This window comes from Anabrus simplex, chromosome 2 (assembly GCF_040414725.1).
Source record: "Anabrus simplex isolate iqAnaSimp1 chromosome 2, ASM4041472v1, whole genome shotgun sequence".
Classification (NCBI taxonomy): domain Eukaryota; kingdom Metazoa; phylum Arthropoda; class Insecta; order Orthoptera; family Tettigoniidae; genus Anabrus; species Anabrus simplex.
The window spans coordinates 658,780,796-658,808,343 of NC_090266.1; the positions used below are offsets into that span (position 1 = coordinate 658,780,796).

Sequence of the window (27,548 nt, forward strand, 5' to 3'; positions counted from 1 at the left end):
TGAGGAGTGGGGTCGCATTCTATTCTCAGATGAGAGCAGATTTAGTCTGAGTAGTGATTCTAGACGTATCCTCATCTGGCGAGGGGTGAGAACATGTAATGCATCCAGAACATTGTCGAACATGATCATTTTGGTGGTCCTCGTGTTATGGTATGGAGGGGCATAATGTTGCATGGGCGTACCGACCTCCAAATCTTTGAATGGGGTACACTAACCAGTCAACGTTGTTGTAACAGAGTACTCCTTCCCCATGTGTGTCTTTTCAGGGGTGCATTCTGCCCTGAATTCATTTTTATGGATGACAATGCACGACCGCATCGAACAGCACACGTGGAGGAGCTTTTGGAACAAGAGGATATTTGGTGAATGGGCTGGCCTGCCTGTTTCCCCAACTTAAATCCCCTTGAGCACATGTGAGACATGGCTGGGCAGATGTACTGCAACATGTCCACATGCACCAATGACCATCCAGCAGTTCTCAACCACGCTGGTGGAGGAATGGAACGCCCTACCACAAGAACTCCTCACCAATCTTGTGGCCAGTATGGGAACATGTTGCAGAGCATGCATCGCTGTCCTTGGTGATCATGCACCATTTTAAGAACCAAGTCCCTTCTTTTCTGATGTCCAACGAACCATCACGAGTCACAGTGACTTACGTGTACCTTATAGTCTCTATACAAAAGTGTCATTTCTGTTCTTCTCATTGCATACTCCTTTCAGTTGCCTACCGTACCATACTGAAGCAGTTCTTCCTATGTATGGTTCAAGTTTCATTGAGCTATGTTACTTGGCAGTGACACAACGTGCAAAAGTTACTTTCGCCCTAAAGTTTTGCACAGAAGTGTATATAACCACCCCCATCATACACCAGGTAGAAAGAACACAAAAACACAATTAGACCCAACAAACACTCAGCCTACCATGAACACACATATGACAATGCCCACCACCCCACAGACATCAGCACAGATCTTACAATATTACACATCAAAAATAATAAAAAGTCTTCATACATACAGGGGTCAATAGAAATTCACATTGTGAAAAATGCCAATCCAGAATAACTTTAATGATTACACGCACCTAAAAGATCGACCACTATTCACTCTGCTTCATTAAATCAATCTGCATTCAGTAAAGCACCACATTTCAAACTCCATTAAAAGTATAGTATTTATTAATTTGCTAATACTCATGAAATATCACCTAAACTATTTCCACAACAATCTAAAATGTGATAATAGTAATGGAATAAATTACCGTTGCACGTGGGCTGATGACGTCATCAGAACACGACGTAACAAAAAGATCAACAAACACAAGCACCTAAGACTTTTCAATCTTCACTATATAAATTAAATCACATATCAAGAAAGCACAACAGTTCAAACTCATTAAAATAATTATATCATTCTTTAATCAGTAATGCTCATTAAATATCCCTTAAATCATTCAAAACAATTTAAAATACAACAAAAATAAAAGAAGAACAACATGAGTACTTCATTATGCTACGACATTTCAACAATTATTGGAAGAGTGGATACAGGTTTTAACATAAATGATTTTATATTTCTCAATAATACTAATCAATTCATAAGTTTAAAAAAGTGCATGATTTGACAGAATCTAATGTCACTGTTTCAAGAAATAAATATGTCATTCTATTTTAATTAGGTTGGGTTTTTTTCCGGCATAATCCGTTGTGACATTTTTTCTTTTACAGCTGTATTTTCTAAATATTATTTATTCATAAATTAGTTTCAAGAGACTGAAGAACCTAACAGTTATAAATTAATCAATGCTGTGGCATGTTCAGGCATGCATTCAGGCACACGGTGGACATTTTCAGAATTAGTCCTACATATTTTGTGATGATAGCCATGTACAGCTAAACTTGTGATCATGTAGCGAAGTGGTTGGTTAGGTTGCATCCATGTTTGGTCCATCATTGCACTTGTGGTGTAGAATTCCAGCCATATTTCTTCTCTCTTCTGTTTCCTTTCTTCCAGTAATTCTGACCAGTTTACTGTTGATGGGATTGAGAATCTCAGTCGTAGGTCCTCCATTAGACAGGTTTCCCTTACGAGTTCAAATGCAAGCCCCGATGGGGCAAATTTTGATAGTCCAAGTGTAATTTTCAAAAATCGTGATTTCACTCTTTCCAATGTCCTGAGATCTGATAAACTGAGGCTTTCCCAGATCAGTTCTATGCCATAAGACAATACTGGGATAATTTTAACTTCTATAAGTTTTATAGCAGTGCTTAAACTTGATTGTCTGAGATTCTTAATATCAAATATTTCCTTGGTCGCTGCTACGGCTCTCCCCTTAGTATGTATACGGAATGATTTAGATGTTGATTGTAGAGTCATTCCTAGGTATCTGACGGCGTTGACAATTTTTTGTGTGGCAAATTTATTAAGAGACTGAATAAATCTTGAAGGACATTTTTGTTTGATGATGCTAAAGCCATATCATAAGCATAGATGAATAGAGATGTCCCTGGAAAACATATATTTGTGATGTCAGCAGAGGCAATGTTGAAGAGAAGAGGACCCAAAGATCTCCCTGTAACACTTCTCTGGTTTGTCTTATTTCCTCTGATGTTGATACTGAATCGTCTATCCTAATGATGTTATAATTTTGAGAAGTGTTGCAATATTTTCTTCAATTCCAATTGTATCTAGCATTTTACAGGGAATTTCTCTGCCCAAACTGTCAAATGCTTTACTATAGTTGATGAAAATCGTATAGTACTTCTGCCCTGATATGTGAATATTGTCATGGATGACACTCAGTATATCCTCCATTGCCACTAAACAGGAGCGTCCTGTCCTGAAACCATATTGCTCTTGTGGGAGTTGTGGATCTGCTATTTCAGTGAGCCGTTTAAGATAGTTGTTAGTAGTTTGAATGAATTCTTTTCCAATGCTATACCTCTGACTGAATTTAGGTCATCAGTTGAGCCTTTTTGTAGGTAGCAGATAGGGACCCTTTTCAGAGGCAGTCCTACCCAGGGAGTCCCAGAGCACACTGACCCGGAGTATAACATCTAGTAAGGGTCCCAGCTCAGGGTTACGAGTGAAGACCTCAACGACTTCTACAGCGGAGAAGGTGGACTTCGGTACGGTGGAGATGGCGGGAGAGACAGCCCAGTATTCAGGGATTAATATGAGTACAACCTGCTGCCTTGTAGGTTGAGGTGACTGGACACCAAAGGCTAAGGGAGAAAACCCTGAAAGAAAATCTCCGTCTGTGTTAGGCTCAGCAAGGTCAACAGAGGGATTACTGAAGAAGTTGCTTTCAAGAATAATACGAGCCTCGGATGCAGGAATTCACGATGATGACATCAGTTTGGTGCGAATGACGGTTTACAGCCCGATGTTACACCAGCTACCCAAACTAAACGAAGACAAAGTATCAGAGTGGGGACATTAAATGTCCTGACATTGACAAACAAAACTGAAGAGCCGGTCGACCTCATGGAAAGGAGGAAACTTCTGATCATGGGCTCGAGTGAAACAAAGTGGACGAAAACTGGGAAAATGAATATCAGATTGGACTATAGTCTCTACTGGTCTGGAAATGAAGTAGAGTCTAAGAATGAAGTAGGATTTTTAATACATAAAGACATAGATGCTTGTACTGAAGTTTAGTTTGTTAGTGAAAGGATAATTAAGTAATCTGTGAACTTAGGAGGGAAAAAGTACAATGTGATCCAAGTCTATGCTCCACAGGTAGGATGCTCAAAAGAGGAAAAGGCCAACTTCCTTAATAACTTGGAAGAACACACTGAGTATGACAATCTAATTGTAATGGGTGATCTCATTTCACAAGTTGGCTCACAACGAACAGGATATGAATCCATACTGGGCCCTCATGGAATGGGAAACGGAAATGAACAGGGATAATATATGCTAGATCTATGCATGAGAAACAACCTGATAGTGAGTAACACTTGGTTCAAGAAAAGGGACTCCCATAAAATCACAAGATATAACTGGGATAATAAAATAGGTACAGTAAGAGATTATATTCTGATAGATCAAAATGTATGGAAAAAAGTCAATGATATTAAGGTAATTCCAAGTGAAGACCTTGGTGGAGACCATAGACTGCTGGTTGCAGTTATTGCAGAGGAAAGACCTCCCAAAGTCAGTAACATACATTACATTATCATTTACATACATTATCATTATAGACTGTTATGCCTTTCAGCGTTCAGTCTGCAAGCCTCTATGAATTTACAAAACGTTGCCACAATCCTCGATTTGCAACTAGTGTTGTGGCCTCATTTAGTTCTATACCTCTTATCTTTAAATCGTTAGAAACCGAGTCTAACCATCGTCGTCGTGGTCTACCTCTACTTCTTTTACCCTCCATAGCAGAGTCCATTATTCTCCTAGGTAACCTATCCTCCTCCATTCGCCTCACATGACCCCATCACCGAAGCCGGTTTATGCGTAAAGCTTCATCCATCGAGTTCATTCCTAAATTAGCCTTTATCTCATCATTCCGAGTACCCTCCTGCCATTGTTCCCACCTGTTTGTCCTAGCAATCATTCTTGCTACTTTCATGTCTGTTACTTCTAACTTATGAATAAGGTATCCTGAGTCCACCCAGCTTTTGCTCCTGTAAAGCAAAGTAGGTCTGAAAACAGACCGATGTAAAGATAGTTTCGTCTGGGAGCTCACTTCCTTCTTACAGAATACTGTTGATCGCAGCTGCAAGCTCACTGAATTAGCTTTACGACACCTTGATTCAATCTCACTTACTATATTACCATCCTGGGAGAACACACAACCTAAGTACTTGAAATTATCGACCTGTTCTAGCTTTGTATCACCGATCTGACATTCAATTCTGTTGAATTTCTTACCTACTGATATCAATTTAGTCTTCGAGAGGCTAATTTTCATACCATACTCATTGCACCTATTTTCTAGTTCCAAGATATTAGACTGTAGGTTTTCGGCACAATCTGCCATTAAGACCAAATCGTCAGCATAGGCCAGACTGCTTTCTACATTTCCACCTAACTGAATCCCACCCTGCCATTTTATACCTTTCAGCAGATGGTCCATGTAAACTACGAACAACAAAGGTGAAAGATTACAGCCTTGTCTAACCCCTGTAAGTACCCTGAACCAAGAACTCATTCTACCATCAATTCTCACTGAAGCCCAATTGTCAACATAAATGCCTTTGATTGCTTTTAATAATCTACATTTAATTCCATAGTCCCCCAGTATGGCGAACATCTTTTCCCTCGGTACTCTGCCATATGCTTTCTCTAGATCTACAAAACATAAATACAACTGCTTATTCCTCTCGTAGCATTTTTCAATTACCTGGCGCATACTGAAAATCTGATCCTGACAGCCTCTCTGTGGTCTGAAACCACACTGGTTTTCATCCAGCTTCCTCTCAACGACTGATCGCACCCTCCCTTCCAAGATGCCGGTGAATACTTTGCCTGGTATACTAATCAATGAGATACCTCAATAGTTGTTGCAATCCTTCCTGTTCCCTTGCTTATAGATAGGTGCAATTACTGCTTTTGCCCAATCTGAAAGGTACCTTACCAACACTCCATGCTAATTTTACTACTCTATGAAGCCATTCCACCCCTGCCTTCCCAATATACTTCACCATTTCCGGTCTAATTTCATCTATTCCTGCTGCCTTATGACAATGGAGTTTATTTACCATCCTTTCCACTTCCTCAAGCATAGTTTCACCAACATCATTTTCCTCCTCCCCATGAGCTTGGCTGTTCACAACACCACCAGGATGATTTCCTTTTACATTGAGAAGATGTTCAAAATATTCCCTCCACCTCTCCAGTGATTCCCTGGGATCTATTATGAGTTCACCTGAATTACTCAAAACACTGTTCATTTCCTTTTTCCTTCCCTTCCTAAGATTCTTTATTACTGTCCAGAAAGGTTTACCTGCTGCTTGACCTAGCCTTTCCAGGTTGTTACCAAAATCTTCCCAGGACTTCTTTTTGCATTCAACAACTATTTGTTTCGCTCTGTTTCTTTCATCCACGTACAACTCCCTGTCTGCCTCGGCCCTTGTTTGGAGCCATTTCTGATAAGCCTTCTTTTTACGTTTACAAGCTGCTTTCACTTCATCATTCCACCAAGATGTTCGCCTTTTCCCATCTTTACACACAGTTGTTCCTAGGCATTCCCTTGCTGTTTCTACTACAGCATCCCTGTATGCCTCCCATTCACTTTCTATATCCTGAACCAGCTTACTGTCTACTGTTCGAAACTTCTCACTAATCATATCCATGTACTTCCGTCTAATGTTCTCGTCCTGAGATTTTCTACCCTTATTCGTCTGCAGACAGATTTCATTTTCTCTACCCTAGGCCTAGAGGTACTTAGTTCACTACAGATCAGATAAGGGTCTGTATCATCGAAAAATCCGCAGAAAACTCGTACATTCCTAACAGATTTCCTGAATTCGAAGTCTGTTAAGATATAGTCTATTATGGATCTGGTACCCCTAGCCTCCCATGTGTAGCGGTAAATAGCCTTATGCTTGAAGGATGTATTCGTAACAGCTAAACCCATACTAGCACAGAAGTCCAGCAAACGCTTCCCATTCCTATTAGCTTCCATATCTTCCCCACATTTACCAATCACCCTTTCGTATCCTTCAGTTCTATTCCCAACTCTCGCATTGAAATCGCCCATTAGCACTATTCTATCCTTGCTGTTGACCCTGACCACGATGTCACTCAATGCTTCATAAAACTTGTCAACTTCATCCTCATCCGCACCCTCACATGGTGAATACACGGACACAATTCTAGTCCTAATTCCTCCAAATGACAAATCTACCCACATCATTCGCTCATTTACGTGCCTAACAGAAACTATGTTCCGAACAATGGTATTCCTGATAAAGAGCCCTACCCCAGACTCTGCCCTTCCCTTTCTAACACCCGTTAAGTACACTTTATAATCTCCTATCTCTTCCTCGTTATCTCCCCTTACCCGAATATCACTTACTGCTAGCACATCCTTATGCATCCTCTTGGCTGACTCAGCCAGTTCTACTTTCTTTCTTCCATAAGCCCCATTAATATTGATAGCTCCCCATCGAATTCCATCTTGTTCGCCAAGTTGTTTCCAAGGAGTCCCTCGCCTGTCAAATGGGAGTGGGACTCCGTTACTCCCATAGGTCCGAGGCTTGCTTAAAATGTTCTGAGCTTAGTATATTCATGAAGCAGGATGCTACCCTACTTACACATAGTCCAATTGAGGATCTCTCCTCTAACGGGTTATGGACCACCAGTGGATTGTATAGTCCTAGCCGCCTGAACACAAGGAGGGCCATGACTCAGAATATGTCCGAGATGCCCACTCCCATTCCATAGCAACTGGTATCCCGACTCTCAGGACCACTTACTAGGCCACTCAGCCGTTGCCCTTGGTTCACGAACTAGGACGTGACTACAGTAACCCACAAACATGAACCATTCTTTAACAAAAGAGTCCCAAAAATAAGAACTTGGCGACTAACCAAGCCAAGTGTAAAGGAAGAATTCAGGGAAGGTGTCCGCAGGTTGTTGCCGAGAGAAGAACTGAAATTGGTAGATGAAGAATGGGATACTCTAAAGAAGGCTGTGGTTGGTACAGCAGAAAAAGTATGTGGATGACAGGGTCAAAAAAGAAAACCTAAAGAAACTGCCTGCTGGAATGATGATATTAAAAAGGCTATCAATGACAGAAACCGTGGAAGGAGATCCTTATATCAAGCAAGAATGCGGGGAGATCAACATGATATAGAGGACAAGCTGTCACTTTACAGAAGAAAAAAATACAGGTCAAACAGTTGGTTGTATCTGAAAAGCAGAAATGCAAGGAAGATCTGGCTACCAAAATTATGCAGGATGGAAGTAAAAAACTGTTATACAGTATTGTTAAGAATAGGAGAACTCAAAATGAATCTATCCAATCTGTAGAACTTTCTAATGGCGAGGTGACTAGGGATAAGACCAAAATATTGCAGGAGTTCCAAAGGCACTTTGAAACTTTGCTGAACTGTTATGAAAATGTCACTCCATTAGACGATGAACCTTATGATTTTGGCAGCACAAATACCACTAGTCTGACATGGTTGGAAGTAGAGACAGTAATATCTAAGCTAAAAAACAACACATCAACTGGATCAGATGAATTAAGTGTTGAGATGATCAAAGCACTAGGAGAGGTACGACAACAGTGGATGTACAGGGTATTAAATAGAATCTGGAAAGAGAATGTAATACCCAATGACTGGAAGCCAGGAGTCATCATCCCATTGTTGAAAAAAGGTGATAAAAATAAATGTACCAACTACACAGGTATAAATCTGCTGTCACATGGCCTCAAAATCTACTAATCCATCCTTGAGAGCACGATTAGAAAATATGTTGAACGTACACTTGAGGAGGAACAACATGGTTTTAGACCTCATTTTTGCCACCAAAATGCTCTATGAGAAGTATCGGGAGAAAGGTAAAACACTTATTACTGTTTTTCTGGACATTGAGAAAGCATATGACCATGTACCACGCAGCAGAATCCTGCAGAGAGGCACAGCCCATGAGCTGCTTCGGCAGTAGACTGCAATAGGCTTTGAAAGGCTCGAAGATACGAAGCCCGTGACGTCATTGCACGGGCCGGTCCGGGCCAGCGCTCTGTCATTCGTACACGGTCAGCCAAGGACAGCGCTGTGGTAGTTCTATGGGCTGACTGCTTCAATGTATACAGTGCACTGCGTGTCAGCGGAGTGCGTTGCATTACGGTCGAGTGGAGCTGATCAAATTTGCTGTGGTTTTCAGTTTGACTTCACCGTCTATCCTGTTATCGGAAACGAATATGGACTTCAGTTCCAAAAGAAAAGAAAAGAAATCGTGGCAAAAAATCATGATGTAAAAAAAGAAGCAACCATCGAACTAAAAACAGCACAATACAAGAGTTCTGAACCGGATCCTAAACTTAAAAGTCGTATTTGGTTGGTATTCAAGCCTGCAGTTGACGGTGATGGGAAAGACGTTAATTTTGTGTGCTGTACGATCTGCGGTGAACTTTATGTACACACTAGCAGTTACCCGCAGCTTTTCGTAATTCGATAAAAGTAATCGTACCTCGGTACTGTACTAAGACATTATCTGAAAATCCCTGAAGTATAAAACCTCACTGAAAAATTGAGTTTCATTTACCCCAGAAACTCCTTGTAAACCAAGTTTGTGATATTGCCTTTTGGGGCTCAGATGACCATGCGACATAGAACTGTACACGTGAGAACGTCTTCTCTCAAGTAAAAAAAGTTTCTTTATTTTTAAAGGAGATTACAAATGCATATTTCCACATCTGTAACATCTTCAGGTTTTGAGATATAAGTATCCGCATAAAAAGAATTCAACCCCTTTATCAGCCCTTCCTCCACCGCCACCTACGTGGATTTTCCAAAAACAAACAAGAGACATGTTTCTTTATTTTTAAAGGACATTCCAAGTACCTAGTTCCATGTCTGCAACATGTAAAAGTTTTTGGCATACACTGTAGATATACCAATACTCATTTTAAAAATTCACCTGTTTTTTCAATTCTTTTCACTCCCTTAAGTGGTTTTCCAAAAACAAAAAATACGGGTTTATTGATAAAGGAGCTGCCAAATACCACTTATCACAACTGTAACATCTTCAGTTCTTGAGATATTTGTATTCTCATGAAAAGAATTCAACACCTATTTCAACAACCCCCCCCCCTCCGAAGTTAATTTTACCCCCCCCCCCAAAAATGAGTGTTTTTTATTTTTAAAGGTGATTTCAAATACCCATTTTCATGTCAGCAACATCTTTAGGTTTTTTAGATATAAGTACCCTCATACAAATAATACACTAACATTTCAGTCCTTTCATCCCCCCTAAGTGGATTTTCCAAAACCAAAAGAATACGTATTTCTTTCTTTTTAAAGGAGACTCTAAACATCAATTCTTATGTCTGTAACAACTTCGGTTTTTAAGATATCTATACCTTAATAAAATTAATCCAACCCCCTTTTCAGTCCCTTTACCCCCTCGCCCCCCCCCCCACGTTAAGTGGTTTTTAAAAACAACAAAATAGTATCTGTTTTTATTTTTAAAATATTAAAAATGCCAATTTTCACATCTGTAACATGTTAAGTGTTTAAGATATACTGTAGATATGCGCATCTTAAAAATTCACGCCAACCCACATTTCAATCCTTTTTAACCCCCCCTCCTTAAGTGTCTTTCCGAAAACAAAATAATACATGTCTCTTTATTTTTAAAAGAGATTATAAATACCACTTCAGTCTGTAACTAAGTTTTTGAGATATATTGTAGATATGCTCAGGGATTATGTGTACAAATTTTGGTTGGCAGCTATGCCCAAACGTACACGCATAATCTCGCTGTTGTAAAATCCTGGAGTTGGCGTTGCCATGGTTATGGCAGTTCACATTTCCTTATCTGATTCTGAGAGCAGGGCTAGTGTGGTGCCAATATCTCCATAGCGGTTGGTTTTAGGGCCTCAAAACATGGTTTTCGGGCCCATAGGGCTTACCAAGATTTGTTCTTTGGGTCAAGGGGCTTATAATGAGCTTAGTCTCGTCCTTGCACGACAAATTCGATATTTCGCCCTTTATTAGCCTATTATTTTTATATCTCCGCTGTCGCCCCCACCTCGAATTGTTTTGAAAATAAAATACAGCCCATGTCCCTCAGGGATAATGTATATTTACATTAGTAAAAGGATTTTTAGAATCGGTCCGGTAGTTTCTGAGATTACCCTTCAGATATACACAAACTAACAAAATTCACACTCTCTTTTTATTATATTAGTATAGATTAAAGGAGTCGGATTGATTTTGTCCTTTTATGATTAGATAATAAACTTATAATAAACAAGATGTGCTTGAATGACGAGCATTCTAATGTTTCCGTGACGTCAGACTCCGCGACTATGCCACAATCTGCCAAAGTAATGAAGTTTTCTTTGTGGATTGACATTCATGATGCTGCTATTCCAACAGATGAGCTGGAAAAATTTAAAGCAAAATTGTGGAATGGAAGAAGATAGATATAGCGTCCTGTTGGAGAACAAATGGACAAAACTATCCAAAATTTCACCAGATCGCTAAGAAAGTAACATGTATGCAAGCATCAAGTTCAGCTTCAGAGAGAAATTTCAGTTCAGCAGGCTCCATTTGTTGTATGTCCTCCGCTCTCTCCGCTCAGCGCCAGCCAGCCGCACGCACGCGTGGATATTTCAAGACTCGACGCGCAGCCTTCAGTGCACGTGCCTGTGACATCGAGTGCAGTATAAAAGGAGCTCCCTATCTATCACTCTCCAGGATTCTCCCCAGTGTCCTGCTCCAGAATACACTGTACGTCGAACACGGAGGTTACTCCTCTTAAAAATGTGTCTCGACCAGGTGGACTGAATTCTGGTAGTATGAGGTTTCACCTCAGGTCACTGCTCCAATTTCCCGTTCCTTCATTCCAGTCGAGCCCCGATGCTGTACTCTACACATCCCCAATCTCACTCAGGCTCCGACACACACATTAGATTCTCTAATTGTGAACTTAGCTGTCATTCTGTGCAAGCTCATGAACTCAGACACTTCAAGTTAGAAGGAACTCTATTAGCTAATCAATGCTAGTGAAACTGATAGTTTTCAACTATCACGAACTGAACATTCCTACGAACTATCTTTTCAAGATAGAAGCTAGTGTAAACACATTCAAAGTGTACATAGTGTATAGAAACAGAAACTCTCTCAAGCTTAATTATCTACTTTGCTTCAAGACAATTTTTATGTTTATTGCTGTAAATTTCTATGTGAAGCAAATAAATAAGTTGTGTTCTGGTAAACCTTATCCTGTTTACAACACCATTCTCAGCGCACGGTCTCTTGTACAACCAGAAAATGCTGATGCTCTTCTTTTCATTCACAATAACTCCATTCCACCACATTAACAATGACCAATAAACTACGCACACTAAGTAAAAACTATGTTCAGGTTTGTTTTTGTGGTTGGCATATTGCACGTAATTTCTGTTTGTATTTTATTTTGAGGTAAACGCGAATGAAGTCCTATGAATATGCTTCGTGTTATTTAGATTCATTTTCAGTTAACTTTATGTCAATTGCAAATGAATATTAGTTTATAATAAAGTTTCTGTTTGTTTTCAATTATTATTAATTTTATTATTATTACAGTGCAGGAGAAATCTCTACAGTTTAATTTCAAAATACGATTAGCCTACTTTAAAATATGTTATTTTTTGCTATTGGCTTTACGTCGCACCGGCACAGATATGTCTTTTGGCGACGATGGGACAGGGAAGGGCTAGGACTGGGAAGGAAGCGGCCGTGGCCTTAATTAAGGTACAGCCCCAGCATTTGCCTGGTGTGAAAATGGGAAACCACGGAAAACCATCTTCAGGGCTGCCGACTGTGGGATTCGAACCTACTATCTCCCGAATACTGGACACTGGCCGCACTTAAGCGACTGCAGCTATCGAGCTCGGTAAAATATGTTATTAGCGTACGGGAATTCGTAGAGTGAATGATCCGAATAGTAGTGTGATGTGAACATTTCGTTGTGCAAAGCGCACATGTTATTGGGGAGAAGTACTCAAGGTTATTGTACTGAGCCCACCCAGTGCGGTGGACTGCGGTGGGCTGTATGACACCAGTGCTGTGGGCCACTACGCTGCCGCGTCAGAAGAGAACGGCACTGCATGGGCTGGGCTGCCGGAGCCCGTGGGTTTGAAGAACTGCGCGGTGGGCCTGGCTGCAGGACTCTGCCACACAGACATATATGGGAATGTTTGAGACATAAGTGCCCAATTACATCATAGCACGAGTACAACGATTATATGATGAAACCAAGTTTTGTGTCCAGGTCCAGGATGGAAGGTCAGGTTGGTTTGAAATGAAGAATGGAGTCCAGCAAGGAGGTTGTCATTCACCACTTCTCTTCATAATCATAATGGACGAAGTTTTAAAAGCGGTTAAGAGAAAGGAATAATACCAATATAAATGGTCTTTTATTGGACATTATAAATTTTCCAGCTAACTCATTCCTGGTAGCAACCGTTTCACCCTAGTGTGCTAGGTTGGGCTCATCAGTTGGTACCTAGCACACCTACCAAGACGCTGGCTAGTGCATACCGTGGAGGCCACTACGTAGGCTACTTGGAGCCACCAGCAGTGCCAATGCACTATGAGTCTTTGTCTCTTTACCAAAAATTGATGCCTACTTGGCAATCAGATAATGTAGATGTTGATTCCCATAGGGAATCTGAAATATTTGTTCCGTATAAGTAAATTTATAATGTCCATTAAAGGACCCTTTATATTGGTATGTCCACTAAAGGACCATTTATATTGGTGTTATAAATTTATTCATTCGGGACAAATATTTCAGATTCCTTATGGGAATCAACGTCTATATCATCTGATAGCCAAGTAGGCATCAATTTTTGGTAAAGAGACAAAGACTCTCATAGTGCATTGGCACTGCCGGTGGCTCCAAGCAGCCTACGTAGTGGCCTCCACGGTATGCACTAGCCAGCGTCTTGGTAGGTGTGCTAGGTACCAACCGATGAGCCCAACCTAGCTCACGAGGGTGAAACGCAGGCAACCAGGAATGAGTTAGCTGGAAAATTTATAATGTCCAAATAAAGGACCATTTATATTGGTATTATAAATTTACTCATTCGGGACAAATATTTCAGATTCCCTATGGAAATCAACATCTATATCATAAGAGAAAGGGTCCAACTACTAATGCCCTGGTTTTTGCTGATGATGTAATGGTATGGGGTGAGACAGAAGCGGAAGTACAAACTAGAATAGATCTCTGGCATGAAGCTTTTACAATCTTAGGTCTCAAAATCAGCAAAACAAAGACAGTTCACTTGGTGATGAGTACAAACTCTCCAACTGTTCATTTAAGAATTGGAGATGAGAAGATGGATATTGTAGACAACTTCCAGTATTTAGGTAGTGTTCTGTCATCAGACAATACCATACATCAAGAGATTAGTAGCAGAATACAGAAAGCTTCCAAATTCTATCACGCTGTACGTCAAATACTTCGGGATGAAACATTTCCGTTAGTTTCCAAGATCAGCTTGTACAAAATATATCTAGTACCTATATTGACGTATGGCCTGGAAGCAGCAACACTTACTGGACCAACAAAGAGTCGTCTTCAGGCAACAGAAATGAAGTTCCTCCGTTCTTGTCTACAAAAAACAAAAATGGATAAAATAAGGAATGTGGATATCCGACAACAGCTTGGATTGGAAAGAAGCTTGCTGGAGACTCTAGAAGTGAAGAGATTGCAATGGTATGGTCACATGAAAAGAATGAACCCTCACAGGACTTCTCGAACATACTCTGACCACAATATTCCTGGGAAGAGACCAAGAGGAAGACCTCGTGATGTTTGGGGAAAACAGATAATGAAGGACCTTGAAATTAGAGATGTGAACTGGTGTCGCATATATGAGCAGCATCTGTGGATGGATAGAACAAACTGGAGGAGGCTCATACACAATCGCACACGGCTTGCTGGAGTGAAGAAATAATGATGATGATGAGTTGAGCCTTTTCCCTTACAATGAATTTTCATGATTGATACCCTCCATTATCACCTTTCTGTAGGCATTCGTTAAAAAGCTCTTACCAGAAGTTTATCAGTAGTGAGTATGATGCAATAATATGTTTGTTGTATATTCCGCCCGGTCCAACTGCTTTGTATTTCTTTAAGTGTGTGATGGTGCTTTAAATTTCATCATCAGTGACACGACTATATGTTGTTGTTGTTTGGGGAGCTGTTAATATGGGGAATGCATTTATCCTGGCATCCGGGTTCAGAATGTTATTAAAATGATTTTGCCAATTTTTCATCTGTGTTCTAGGAAGTACTGGCATTTTCCTGTGCTCCAGGGCTATGTATGGATCAGAGGCAGCTGCATCCGCTAATTTCCGTGCTTCGGTTTCTATGTATTGTTTTCTCTTTTATTTTAGCAGGGATTTGTATCTCTTCCTCAGTATACTGTAGTGCAATAGATTTTGTTGTGCTCCAGTATGTTTAGCTTGGTGCAAGGCTTGTAGGGCCAGATGTCGTTCTTGATAACATTGGGTATCAAACCAACGTTTGGAGACTTTCTTTTACAGGTATCATTGTTGACTGGATTAATTTCTGAAGTTCAAGAGCAGCAGTTGTCATGTTCAAGTGTGTCATTTGTTGTATTTCTTTAATTTCTTCCCACCTTTCTGTTAATGCTTGGAGAATGATTTTTCTTGATACTTTAGGGTCTCTTTCCAGGTTCATAAACTGATTGTCAAGGGGTCATTACTGAAGAAGGAAAGTACTGGAACATGTTTTCTAAGTCTACAGTATGTTGTAAGATATGTATATTGCAACCCCTATAGAAAATAAGGTCTACTGTACTACTACCATTTGGTGTGAAGTATGTCCTCTGATCTGTTCTAATTGCAAGTGTGAAGCCTTCTTCCTCCATGGAATTTAATAGTACCCTGCTTCTTTGCATGTCTTTATCTCTGCGGCAATTGAAATCTCCCGCTAAAATAATGGTGTCTGATGGTTGTGATGTATAGATTGCACTCATTATTGTTTCTACAGGGTGATTAATTTAAAAGTTCAGAGCAGAGTGCCGAGGATTAGGCGGCTGAAAAGCGGAGACACCGAGCGCAGTGCCCGCAATGACAAACAGGCATGGTCGGCTCAAAGAAGCGGCATGATTACGCCTATAGAAACTAAACAGAACTCACCGGCTACATAGATGTTCTCAACAAATAAGTAAATGAATAAACAAATAAATAAATCAACTAGGAAATTAAACTGAACCCACCAGTATTTACAGACAATGCTGAAAGTGATCTCCTTCAGCTGTAATGAGATTTCGAAACACACTTTGCAGTTCATGGACACCGATAGAATGCACAATGTTCCTAAATTCAATTTTTAATTCTTCTGCAGTTCGAGGATTATTCCTATACACTTTTCCTTTAAGATTTCCCCATAGATAAAAATCACATTTGCTTAAATCAGGCGAATGAGGCGGCCATAAGCCTTTACTGATGATTTGATCATCATCAAACACTTCCTGTAACCGTCGCATAGAGCTATGCGCCATATGGGCCGTTGCACTATCCTGCTGGAAATAGCCGTACCATTTCTCTTCTTCAGTAAGTTCAGCAAAAAATGGTTCCAAAATGTTGTGAATATAACAGTCAAAAGTAATCGTGTCCTGAAAAAATATCAGACCGATAATTCGTCGGGCACTGATAGCGCACCACACACCCACCTTCACATCGTGCAGAGGTCTCGGCTATAAAATGTGCGGGTTGTCTGTATCCCAGATTCTATTGTTCTGTGAATTGATATATCCACTCAAATGAAACCAGGCTTTGTCACTCATAAAAAAGAAAGTTCGGATCCACAATACCGTTGTGGAGACTATTCATTTTTTTTTTCGCTATTTGATTTACGTCGCATTGACACAGATACGTCTTATGGCGACGATAGAATAGGAAAGGCCTAGGAATTGGAAGGGAGCGGCCGTGGCCTTAATTAAGGTACAGCCCCAGCATTTGCCTGGTGTGAAAATGGGAAACCACGGAAAACCATCTTCAGGGCTGCCGACAGTGGGGCTCGAACCCACTATCTCCCGATTACTGGATACTGGCCGCACTTAAGCGACTGCAGCTATCGAGCTATTCATTAGCCAATTGCAAAATCGTATTCTTGCATTGAAATCTATAGGCAGTATGTTATAGACTGAATAAGTCCGATAAGATCGTAAATTAATTTTGCTGCATTACGTGCTGAAGAAGGTGAAATACCACTTTCCTGAGCTACTCTCCGAAGCGACTTATGTGGACTGACCTGGAGTCTTGCCTGTATATCTTCTAACCTCTCCCTGTGAGAGCTGTTCTCCTTCGCTATTTTTTCTTATTGATTACGAAACCAGTGCTACGCCACTAAACGAGCTGATGCATGGTACTGTCACGCCGGGAAATTGTCTACCGAATTTTCGAAGGAACCTTTTAACTGGTTTCTTCTTCTTGTGCAAATAACACTCAACAAAAATATTCTTTGCTCTATAGTGTATTTAACCATTGTGATAATAACCTCACCTTAAAAGTCCAATAGTTTCTAGCGAACTGAGGGTCAGAGTGCTAAACAGCTGCGCGCTGGCAGTGAACACTTCTTATCTCGCCAGTGTTGACACAAGCCATATGCCGCTCGCTCAGGAGCAGAAGTCTGAACTCTTAAATTATTCTCCCTGTATAATTGTATCTATATCACTGAGAGGTTTGAAGTACTATACGCGAACCTTTTCTTGAGCCCGATTTTTACGGGGTGAGGAGTAAGGAGGGAGCATTGGCAGTACCGGTTATACTGCCAACTGGATGGAAATTAAATCTGAATTGAATCGATAATATGATCGATCGATATGAATTTTCTAAACATTTATTATCTTACGTCAACAACTGTGTCACACATACATTATTTAACATTATATAACATTTCTCGATGCGAATCTTGTTACTAGCATGAATTATATAGTTTGGCTTTGCTGTGTAAACAACAACAGTACTAGTTCGTAAAGTGTACGCCAGATGTCGCACAGCGATGAATAAGCGATTCATAGTTTGTGTTTCAAGGGTTGCCAATGTGGATGTCGAAGATAACCGAGGTCTACCGATTCAGCACTAGGGAGCTCAGGGCTCAAGAAAAGGTTCGCGTATAGTACATACCCACTAGTGTGATACTGTCAGTTTTTATTTTGACATAGTCATCTTCGATTATTCTTGATATTATGCGTCCCATCTTTGGACTAACATAGCATGATATTCCACCATAAGGTCTACCTTCTTGTCCCTGTTTTGCTGGTAAGTGTGTTGAATACTTTCCTTGCATTTCAACTGGTTCAGTAGTTAAAGTTTTGGTCAGTATCATCATCATTTCCCTATATCCAGCTGTAGCCGGGTAGGGGCAAATATGGTTCCTCTCCACTTTCATTACGTCATATTGAGTTATTTTAACAGGGATATATTTGATTATGTTTTTCAGACCTTCCACGTTCCAAACAAGCATGTTCCAGTTAATTGATGCTGTCTTTTCATGTGGTGTTGTGAGGCTACGATGTCATTGTGAGTTATTATTTAGTCTCGTTGTTGGTAAGAATCCTGGTTCTAACCTTGGGAATTTATACCTTCGTACTATTACATTTCTAGGCCATAGGTTTCCTGTATCAGAAAGCAATAACCCTCCTGGTACAACAACATGATGACAGCTATTTGACATGGGATGTGCCCGGTAAGGTTATTACCAATAATTCCCGAGCAAAGTTGAAAAGTCTATGGTGGCACTTTGGTACCCTTTCTGCATATTTGGAATCACAGAAAAATGATGTTTTACAATACCTGAAGTAGCAGACAGGTAAGAGACTCCCTTTTTTTTTTGCTTGCCAGGGACTCACCAACCCATCCTAAGTAGTATTACTACTTACAAAGGACATTAGAAAAGTTTTGCAATACGTAAAAATGGTTGGCTGGACACCCCTGTTATAGTGAGGGATGAAAAGAGGGGTGAAAACCGGCCTAGAAGACAGCAAGGCACGACCTTCACACCAGCTGTTACCAAGCAGTGGGAATGAAAGCAAGTTAAGATGTCAGTGTGGTCTAAAGGTGAATATCGTGCAATTATCCGCTACAATTTTGCGCGTGGATTAACTGTTGACCAGTGCCTCGAGGAAATGACTCCTGTACTGGGGAAGGACTGCCCACATCAGACAACAATTTTCCGCTGTTACAAAGAGTTCCAGAGGGGAAATTTTGGGGTTGAAGACAATCCTCGTTCTGGGTGACCGTCTGAATCAGTGACTGAGGAAAACATTGAAGCTGTGAGAAAAATGTTGCAGAAAGAGAGGCGGTTGACATATCGGCAGGTAGAAGAGACCCTCCACATCCCTGCACCAGCTATTCATTCAATTCTACACGACCATCATCCATGTTAGAAAGGTTTGTTCCCTTTGGGTGCCCCATTCACTTTCAGAGGAACAAAGGGCACACTGAGTGAAATGGTGCCGAGAAATGCTAAAACAGTTTGAAAATGGGACTTCACGTAACGTCAACAGCATCGTTACAAGTGATGAAAGGACAGTTACTGCGAAGTGGTACAGTGAGACTTGTCTGCCTCAGGTCATCCAGGCTCTCAAGCAAATCCATCCAAGGTCACAGCTCAACACTTGGTTCTTGCATCACGACAATGCTCCAGCAGATCGTGTTAATGTAACAATGGATTTTCTTGCCAGATCAGGGTTGACTGTGCTTGATCACCCTCCATAAAGTCCTGATCTTGCCCCATGTGACTTTGCACTCTTCCCAGAAGTAAAGACAAAGCTGAAAGGGCGGCATTTTGGATCCGACGAGGAGATTTTGGCAGCATGGGATCAAGAGTGTGAAAATGTAACCAAAGAAAAGTGGCAGAGTTGGTTCAGTGACTGGTTTCAACGTATGGAGAAGTGTATCGAGTGTGGTGGAAATTATTTTTAAAAAATCTAAAGGATTCACTCACACTGCAAAACTTTCCTAGTGCCCTTTGTATATAAAACAATTAAAACTGAGACAGTGTGAAACCGGAAAATGTAGGCCTAACCATATTATTTGTCACTAATGGCTAACAGTGATGTTCATGTATCCAATAGCGCTTGCATCATGTGTGGCTATAGGACCGCTACATGCAGTGAAAATAAGAAAACTGCTAAGTTTGAAACTCTTACAGCGAACGCCTGGTTGTGCTCAAACTATCTGTTAATTCACGTGTATTAAATATTAATCTTTCATATTTGTCAAGAAAAAAATCATTCAGTAGTTGTGTATATATTTGTAGGAGAGTCCAGGCCACAATCCCTACGAAAAAGTCTTTTCTATGGCCACAGCGCATGCTGTCCACCCAACAAGAAAAAAATAATTCAGTAACTGTGTATCATGTGCCAAGGTTGATAAGCTTGTTGGGTTGAGAGGTCATCCGAACCGTGCCATGTTGGATCTGTAACCTGTATTTTGTGGGATGGGTACCAAAGGTTTACCAAATCTGTAACTCATAGGCTAAATGATCGACCATAGGACAAATGTTCGTAGGGGATTTTTCTGTTGTTTTGAGATGTGCTAACCACCCTCAACACCAATGTTTGGAAACACACTGTATATATCAAGTATTTAGAAGTGATCAATTTAAAAAAATAAGTCAATGATAGGTTCAAAAATTAAATTATAACCAGCAATGATTAGTTAGCTTGTGAACAACCAAAAAAAAAAAAAAAAAGAGTTATAGGTTAGGTTTTAACCCTTGAAGAACTGGACACTGAGAGGTTAAGATAAGATCCAATTGAAAAAATAACATAAAAATACTCCAAGGAACCCAAGGCAGTAATGAATGAAGGGAAAACAATTGTACTAATACTTTACTATCCAAGGACCCATGCTTCAAAATAGAGATTACAACAAGATAGTAGAAAATATAAAATTACTCATCAAAAAGTAATTTCAGATTGTATTAGGAGTTGAAACTGAATTGCAATACAGCATGGCACAAATTAAAAGGATGATGGCTCACACTGATTACACAACATAAAGAACTACTCAAATATTTCATGGCTCAGAGAAGTGATAGTATAGGTGAATACAGAAGTAAACACCTATGCAATTGCATGCACCCATCGAGAAACATCAAGAGCATCAATCAGTTTTTTTTTCTGAACTTGGTTAAGTTGCACTGAAGAGCAATCTTATCAGTAACACACCAACTAAAGGACAATTTGAGTGTATGGCCCATTCCCAAAAGTGCAATGACATCTTGTCTCTCTGTATACAATAAATAGTACGCACTAGCATGTCTTCCAATCTGTCAGCTGATTTGTGTGAGATATCCTGTTAAAGATATGCATGGAATGGCCAGGGATAAGAGAATGTCATTTCCATAAACTCGCCCTTTTGATTGCTACACTGTAATACAAATTCATGTAGACAGTGATAATGATGATGTCAATATACTGGTTTCATAAACTATTAGAGTCAACGTAAGTTATACAGTATTCTAAACATACATGGTACAAGTTTTATTAATTCCTCTTCTTCAGGGAACTGCAATATTAAAGCTCTAAACACTCAACATTCTCCACAACTTCAGTCACATAGATAACAGCTATCTACTATAGTACACAGTTTCGACACAACTCGAAGATAAACAGGATATCCTCATTAAAACTCAACAGAATTGAACAACACTACATAATGGTAAGTACTGATTCATAACTTCTCCACAAATAGCGAACACACACACTTAAGTTTGTTTTGATTATTACACTACAGGTACACGAGTTAAGGTACCACGATTTAAACCAAACGGAGTAAATATTCTTGGAGAAGCTGTGGCGACACTTACCATTGTACTAAGTGTCAAATTTAAGGTCTTCCGTATTAATTATATGTCTTTATCATAACCTGCAATGGGAAAATACTCTTCAAACCTAATTATTGCACGAACATCACAGCAATCAACCTCAGCGGGCCGCCTCCCGCAATACAAAGCACAGAGTAATTACATAAACATTCGCATCTGCACGTCAAAGAATATTCAATATTTGTACTAGGTAAAACTGGAAAGAAAATAGAGCGACAGTTCTATACTCTACAAAAATAAAGCCGCATCGTATTATTCGTAAGAATTGGAATCGAATAGGAATCAAAAATAAGTGAAGGGGAGCATCCCATTTCAGTAATATCACAAATATATATCTTATGAGATTGATATTAGGTACTTCTGACAAGCAAAGGGTATAAACTGTCCCACCACTCCCATATATGTATGGTCAAACGCATGAAAACACTGGAAACACCAACAATATACTCTAGAAAACTCAACAAGAAGCTCCGAGATATGGAGAGGAAGGCCAACCGAGAAATAGAGGTATTAATCAAGCGAAGAAATCTAGAAGAAACTATGACAAAATTACAGAAAATTCTACTGCCCGAAACTATCAAACAAAACATCCAGAGAACAGCAAACAGATGGTTCGACAGCGAATGCTACACCGTAAGACAGGAGACTCTCATGTGTCTTCATAAAGCTGGATCTAGAGCAGGCGCGGCTCCATAATACGATCTACAGAGCTGGACAACCACCACAATGAAAGATATACAGTAATATATAGCGATTAGCGATCCCATCCTACATATTGAGTGTTTATATCGAGCCAAAGATCGACACCCATACCTGCTGGTGAGGAGCCTCCGTAGCTTAGACGGAAGCGCGTCGGCCTCTCACCGCTGGATACCGTGGTTCAAATCTCGGTCACTCCATGTGAGATTTGTGCTGGACAAAGCGGAGGCGGGACAGGTTTTTCTCCGGGTACTCCGGTTTTCCCTGTCATCTTTCATTCCAGCAACACTCTCCATTCTCATTTCATAGCATCTATCAGTCATTACCAAATCACTTTGGGAGTGGCGACCCCTTCGTACTAATAGCCTATATCTGTTTCATTCATTCCATTTCTGACCCGGTCAATGACTGGAAAACAGGTTGTAGGTTTTCATTTTTTCACCTGCGTGTGATCTGGCAACCCTCTATAGATCTCTGAACGACAGAATATTGGGAGAGCACAACAACAGCTTTCTTCCGATATGTGGGTAAGGGTCGCCCATAAGGTTCTGTATGAACTGCACGCCTGTCAGTACGTCTGACCGTTGCCTACGAGATATACAAGGCTGGGAAGTGTGCGCTAGTTCTGAGCACAAAAACCGTCCCCAACCAGGTTCGTAGTACCGCCGCCAGATGTCTCGACATCGTGCTATAGTTTTCATGTGCTGTGGTGTATTAACATATGAAGAAAAGTGCTTTTAATATGTTTACTTATAGATTTCACTTACTGTTAGTGTTCAAATGAACTCGAAGTAAATTTCATATACTTTATAAAATATGGTATATCGTACTGTAAGTCCAATTCGTAAAAAAAAAAACAAAAAAAAAACAAGAGAACAATAGGAGTTTTCAATAATTTCCAGGCGATCCAATTTTAAAGGAGAAGTGGATAATTGCTACATCCGGTCGGGGGGGGGGGGGGGGAATTATTTGGTCGCCTGGGACGTCATCCAGAGTCTGTAATTTACATTTTAAATATTGAGACGTCAGATTACGGGTTACAGATTCATTAGATCACTGCCTCCGACTACCGCATCAAAAGACACGAATGAGGCCTATGTTGGCTTTTCTAATCGAAAAAAACTAGAATAACACCCCTCATTAAAGATCCCACTGTGGGTGGGGGCGGTAGAATATCACCCACGGTATCCCCAGCCTATCGTAAGAGGCGACTAAAAGGGGCCCCAGGGGCTCTGAACTTTGGAGCATGGGTTACCGACCACGGGACCCTGAGCTGAGTCCTGACATTGCTTCCAGATACTTGTGCTAGGCTCCTCACTTTCATCTATCCTATCAGACTCCTCTTGGTCAACTTTTATTTTTTCCGACCCCCACGGTATTAGGTTCCCCAGGCCTAGGGATTCTTTCATTTTCACGTGGTCCTTGCCTTCCTCTAGCCGATGTCTTCATTTTTGAAGTGTCGGATCCGTTCATTTTTTTCCCTCAGATTAGTGTTATATAGAGGACGGTTGCCTGGTTGTATTTCCCCTTAAAACAATAATCACCACCACCACCTCATTAAAGAAAACCTCCATTACGAAGCCATGAATTTGACATGCGTGGAGGAAACGTTAGGATCCCTTATCATAGATGAAATGGCTATGAAGCCCAGAGTACACTACAATCGTAATTCTGATCAGCAACAATTCTGGAAATAGGCCTACTTGATGAGATGCTCGAAGGTAAGCTAACTAATCAATTCGCGATTATTCTATTATCTTTCAGATGTACTATTTTTAATAGGCCTAAAATATCTGGAAGTTTTTTGCTATTGGTTTTACGTCGTACCGACACAGATAAGTCTTATGGCGACGATGGGATAGGAAAGGGCTACGAGTGGGAAGGAAGAGGCCGTGGCCTTAATTAAGGTACAGCCCCAGCATTTGCCTGGCGTGAAAATGGAAAACCACGGAAAACCATCTTCAGGGCTGCCGACAGTAGGATTCGAACCCACCATCTGCCGGATGCAAGCTCACAGCTGCGCGCTCCTAACCGAACGGCCAAATCGCCCGGTAGTTTCATATTATCTTAGATGCTATTGATATTAAAAATGACACCATGCCTTTTCAGCAAAAACCTGTCACTCTGGAGTTGTCTTCCTTGGCCATGATACGGTATGTGGTTATCATGTTCGAGTTGCGGAAGAAAATTCCAACTGTGAATCATGCTTGGGACAGATATCCTCGGCTACTACTGATAGTCCATTGATGTGCCTCATTGGGATGAAAGATCGTGGGGCATTTCGCTACCTCTCAAAAGAATTTGTTTACTTCCTGCAACATATGTTGAATTTTACGCGTCACTCATTACGTTATCTGGGAAATACGAATTTAGTTTAAAAACTTCACGTTTTTGTTGTTCCAAAGTTCATTGAGGCATTCAAATGTGACGAGTGTGATCAGAGATCACTGACTGTAACTCTCATTACAAAATTTTAAAACCAATACTCCTCGACAACGAAACTCATACAATTACAGATGCTCATGACTTGGCAAAGAACTTCAGGACGAAGCCTTTAAGTTGGAAGATCTTAAAAATGTGAGTGATACGAGCAGTGATCATGGTAAGTCATTTATAATGTATTACTTTTATTAATTACCGCACTTGACTTCGCCTAAAATAATTCCAAATACCATTTAAATGTGCTTTACTTTACATCCAATCTCTCGAAATCACATTTAGGTGGTCTTAACTTCATTAGTTATAGATTTTTACGTCTTTAGAAACCAACATGTACTATTAATTGAATGTATTTCGCGCGAGCAACATAGCAAGATGTCGAGACCTCTGGCGGACGTTCGTAAAACTACTTGCGACCGCATTTCTATCGGTCCACTTCCCGGCATTGAATATCTCGTAGGCATCGGTCTGACCTATTCCCGTGACCATACAGTTAGTAAATAATACACTAAAGTGCCACCGTCCGTGAGAGAATCGCTGCAGCGAGCGAGCATGTTGAAATCTCAGCTGTTTGGGAAAAGCTCCCTCCATTGTACTCATCACTGTAAACAGAGAATTATAAAACTGTGTGGATATTGATTTGGTTTTAAATTCTTACATTTCAACATTCTCAGATACTACAGTATAATTGAAATGCTTCTGTTCAGTAGAAAGAAAGCCCAAATAGCTTAAATACAGGATAAATATGTGATGAAAGAGGATGGTTGTGGTTAAGTAACACAAAATCAATTTAGTGTCCTTAGTATCTTATGATTGGGGGTATGTATATTTTTCAATCCTTGGTGTAGATGACCAGGACTTCAGCAAAATTCTATCCAACGACCGGAAATATTCTCTCCCGTACGAAGCGAATGAGCGAGTTCTTAGGCCTACAAGTAACCATGACTATGTTTCTCCGTAATGGTAGTGAATTCTTCCGAGTTAGGTAGTCATGCAAATGAAAACAGAGACGCTAATACCGGTACCATCAGATGATCTTCACCCTCCAATAAGAAAGCCGGCTGCCAAAGATGTATGTAGGTCTCGGAACTTTTGGAAATATGAATGTGTCGATAGATCAACATTTCTTTTCGATAAGCAGAAGAGTGGCTTTATTTTTTGTAACTTTTTAATTGTTGATTTTTGTACAAATCAGTTATTTATATTGTCGATGTCCCTCAATATCGGGGTCTTACAAATTGAGATGAACGTCTACATGTATTCTTTCTTTTCGGTACATGTTCGAGAAAATCACACTTCCGCGGGTTTGGAGGACGGATTCACACGAGCTCAGCTGACACTTCCCGTATGCAATACGAATTTAGATTTGTCTATTACACTTACTGCAATGCACTGGGCGTCACAGAGAAGACCTACCAACATTATTCAGTACGAGCCGCCACTGATCTAGAGATAACCAGTACTATATTCGAAAAATACGCTGAAACGAGAAAGATGTATAAGGAAATAATACGCACGAAAAAGATAGAATACAACTTCCTGGGAGAGAAAAAGCGAACGAAGAAGTAGAAGAAAAACCTTACGGAATCTTGAAACCAAATAAAGCTATACCTACAACATTCTTAAGCAATCCTCATCAATAGACGGAAAACTTCCGGGACCTGCTTGGGAAACGCATCACCAAACGTCTTCCAGATAAGGGAATTATCAGTACACACAATGCAACCTGTTACAGCAGAGGAAGTGAGAAGATATATGCAGGAATACCAGGACAAAAATTCCGCAGGTCCAGATCGGATACCGGTACCTACACAACGAGCACTTCAAAGCAACGATGACAGGCACTGTAAGTACACTGACGCTACTCCTCAACGAATGCCTGAAAAGGAAAAGGATACCCAACACCAGAAGTCAGGCAAATATAGTCACGATATACAAAGGCAAAGGCAGTAAGGATGACGCAACTTCATACCGAGAAATAGCACTGGAGTGCAATATATTCAAATTATTCTCAAAGACAATATTCTACACCGTATTAGGCCACGAATTATGAGAAAGATACCATTTTGATCGAATACACTAGACACGTCAACAGCATTTACAGGAAACTGGAAAGAACACCGCCCACAACACAACATGAATTGAAGATCGTAAAAATTACACTTAATGAAAAATACGTGAAAATTGATTATGAAATCTCTTCCTTATCACATACATGTATAACGCAAAAGTATAGTATCTTCAATACGGAACCATAATGACATTTATCACCTGCATCAGGAGGACATGAAAAATAATATAAAATGAGCATGCCGTTTACGAGAAATGAAATACCCAATCAAGTTTTAGGGGCATTATTGAATAAAATTAAAGAGGGCGTGTTCGTAATCAGATTAATAAAATACTACGCAACATATGGCAGATATTCGAATACCAATTACCTGCATGATTACTGGACAGTCTCACTCCTGCTGCTGGGGCCGATGACCTAGATGCTAGGCCACTTTAGACAACAAGCATCATCATCATCAACTCCTGCAAAACAATTAAAATGCAAGTCAGAGTGTACCAGACACATAGTGATTTATCGCAGTGTGAACATGTACTAAACACTGAAAACCTGCCTGCATCCAATATGCAGTCATCAGGGAGTCCACTTTTAGAGCAATATTTTAATCGCTAATCAAAGAATCTGGTGGTTATTCCAGGTACCCCATACTCCAAAGCCCATTTAATACATCCCTTGAATAGTGGCGCTGTAAATTGCTGGTGAAAGAAGGCCTGGAGCTGCGAAATGAAATCTATTCCAAAAATAAATGTGAAAGCAGAACAGTGCCCATTACAAATTTGACCATA

At 40.3% G+C, this 27,548-nt stretch overlaps 1 protein-coding gene across 4 annotated transcripts in view; it reads right to left on the bottom strand.

The window, feature by feature from the left end:
- Arpc4 (Actin-related protein 2/3 complex, subunit 4) overlaps window positions 1-21,670 on the bottom strand; it is a 121,407-nt gene extending 99,737 nt beyond the window's left edge. For 3 of the 4 annotated variants that reach the window (XM_067141166.1, XM_067141165.1, XM_067141167.1), the window contains exon 1: window positions 21,537-21,670. In XM_067141166.1, coding sequence (XP_066997267.1) covers window positions 21,537-21,539 — 3 coding nt within the window. In that variant the 5' untranslated portion in view covers window positions 21,540-21,670. Of the gene's footprint in view, window positions 1-21,198; window positions 21,405-21,536 lie in introns of those variants that run through there. The other variant, XM_067141168.1, reaches the window with a different exon arrangement.
- Window positions 21,671-27,548: the final 5,878 nt, after the last annotated feature.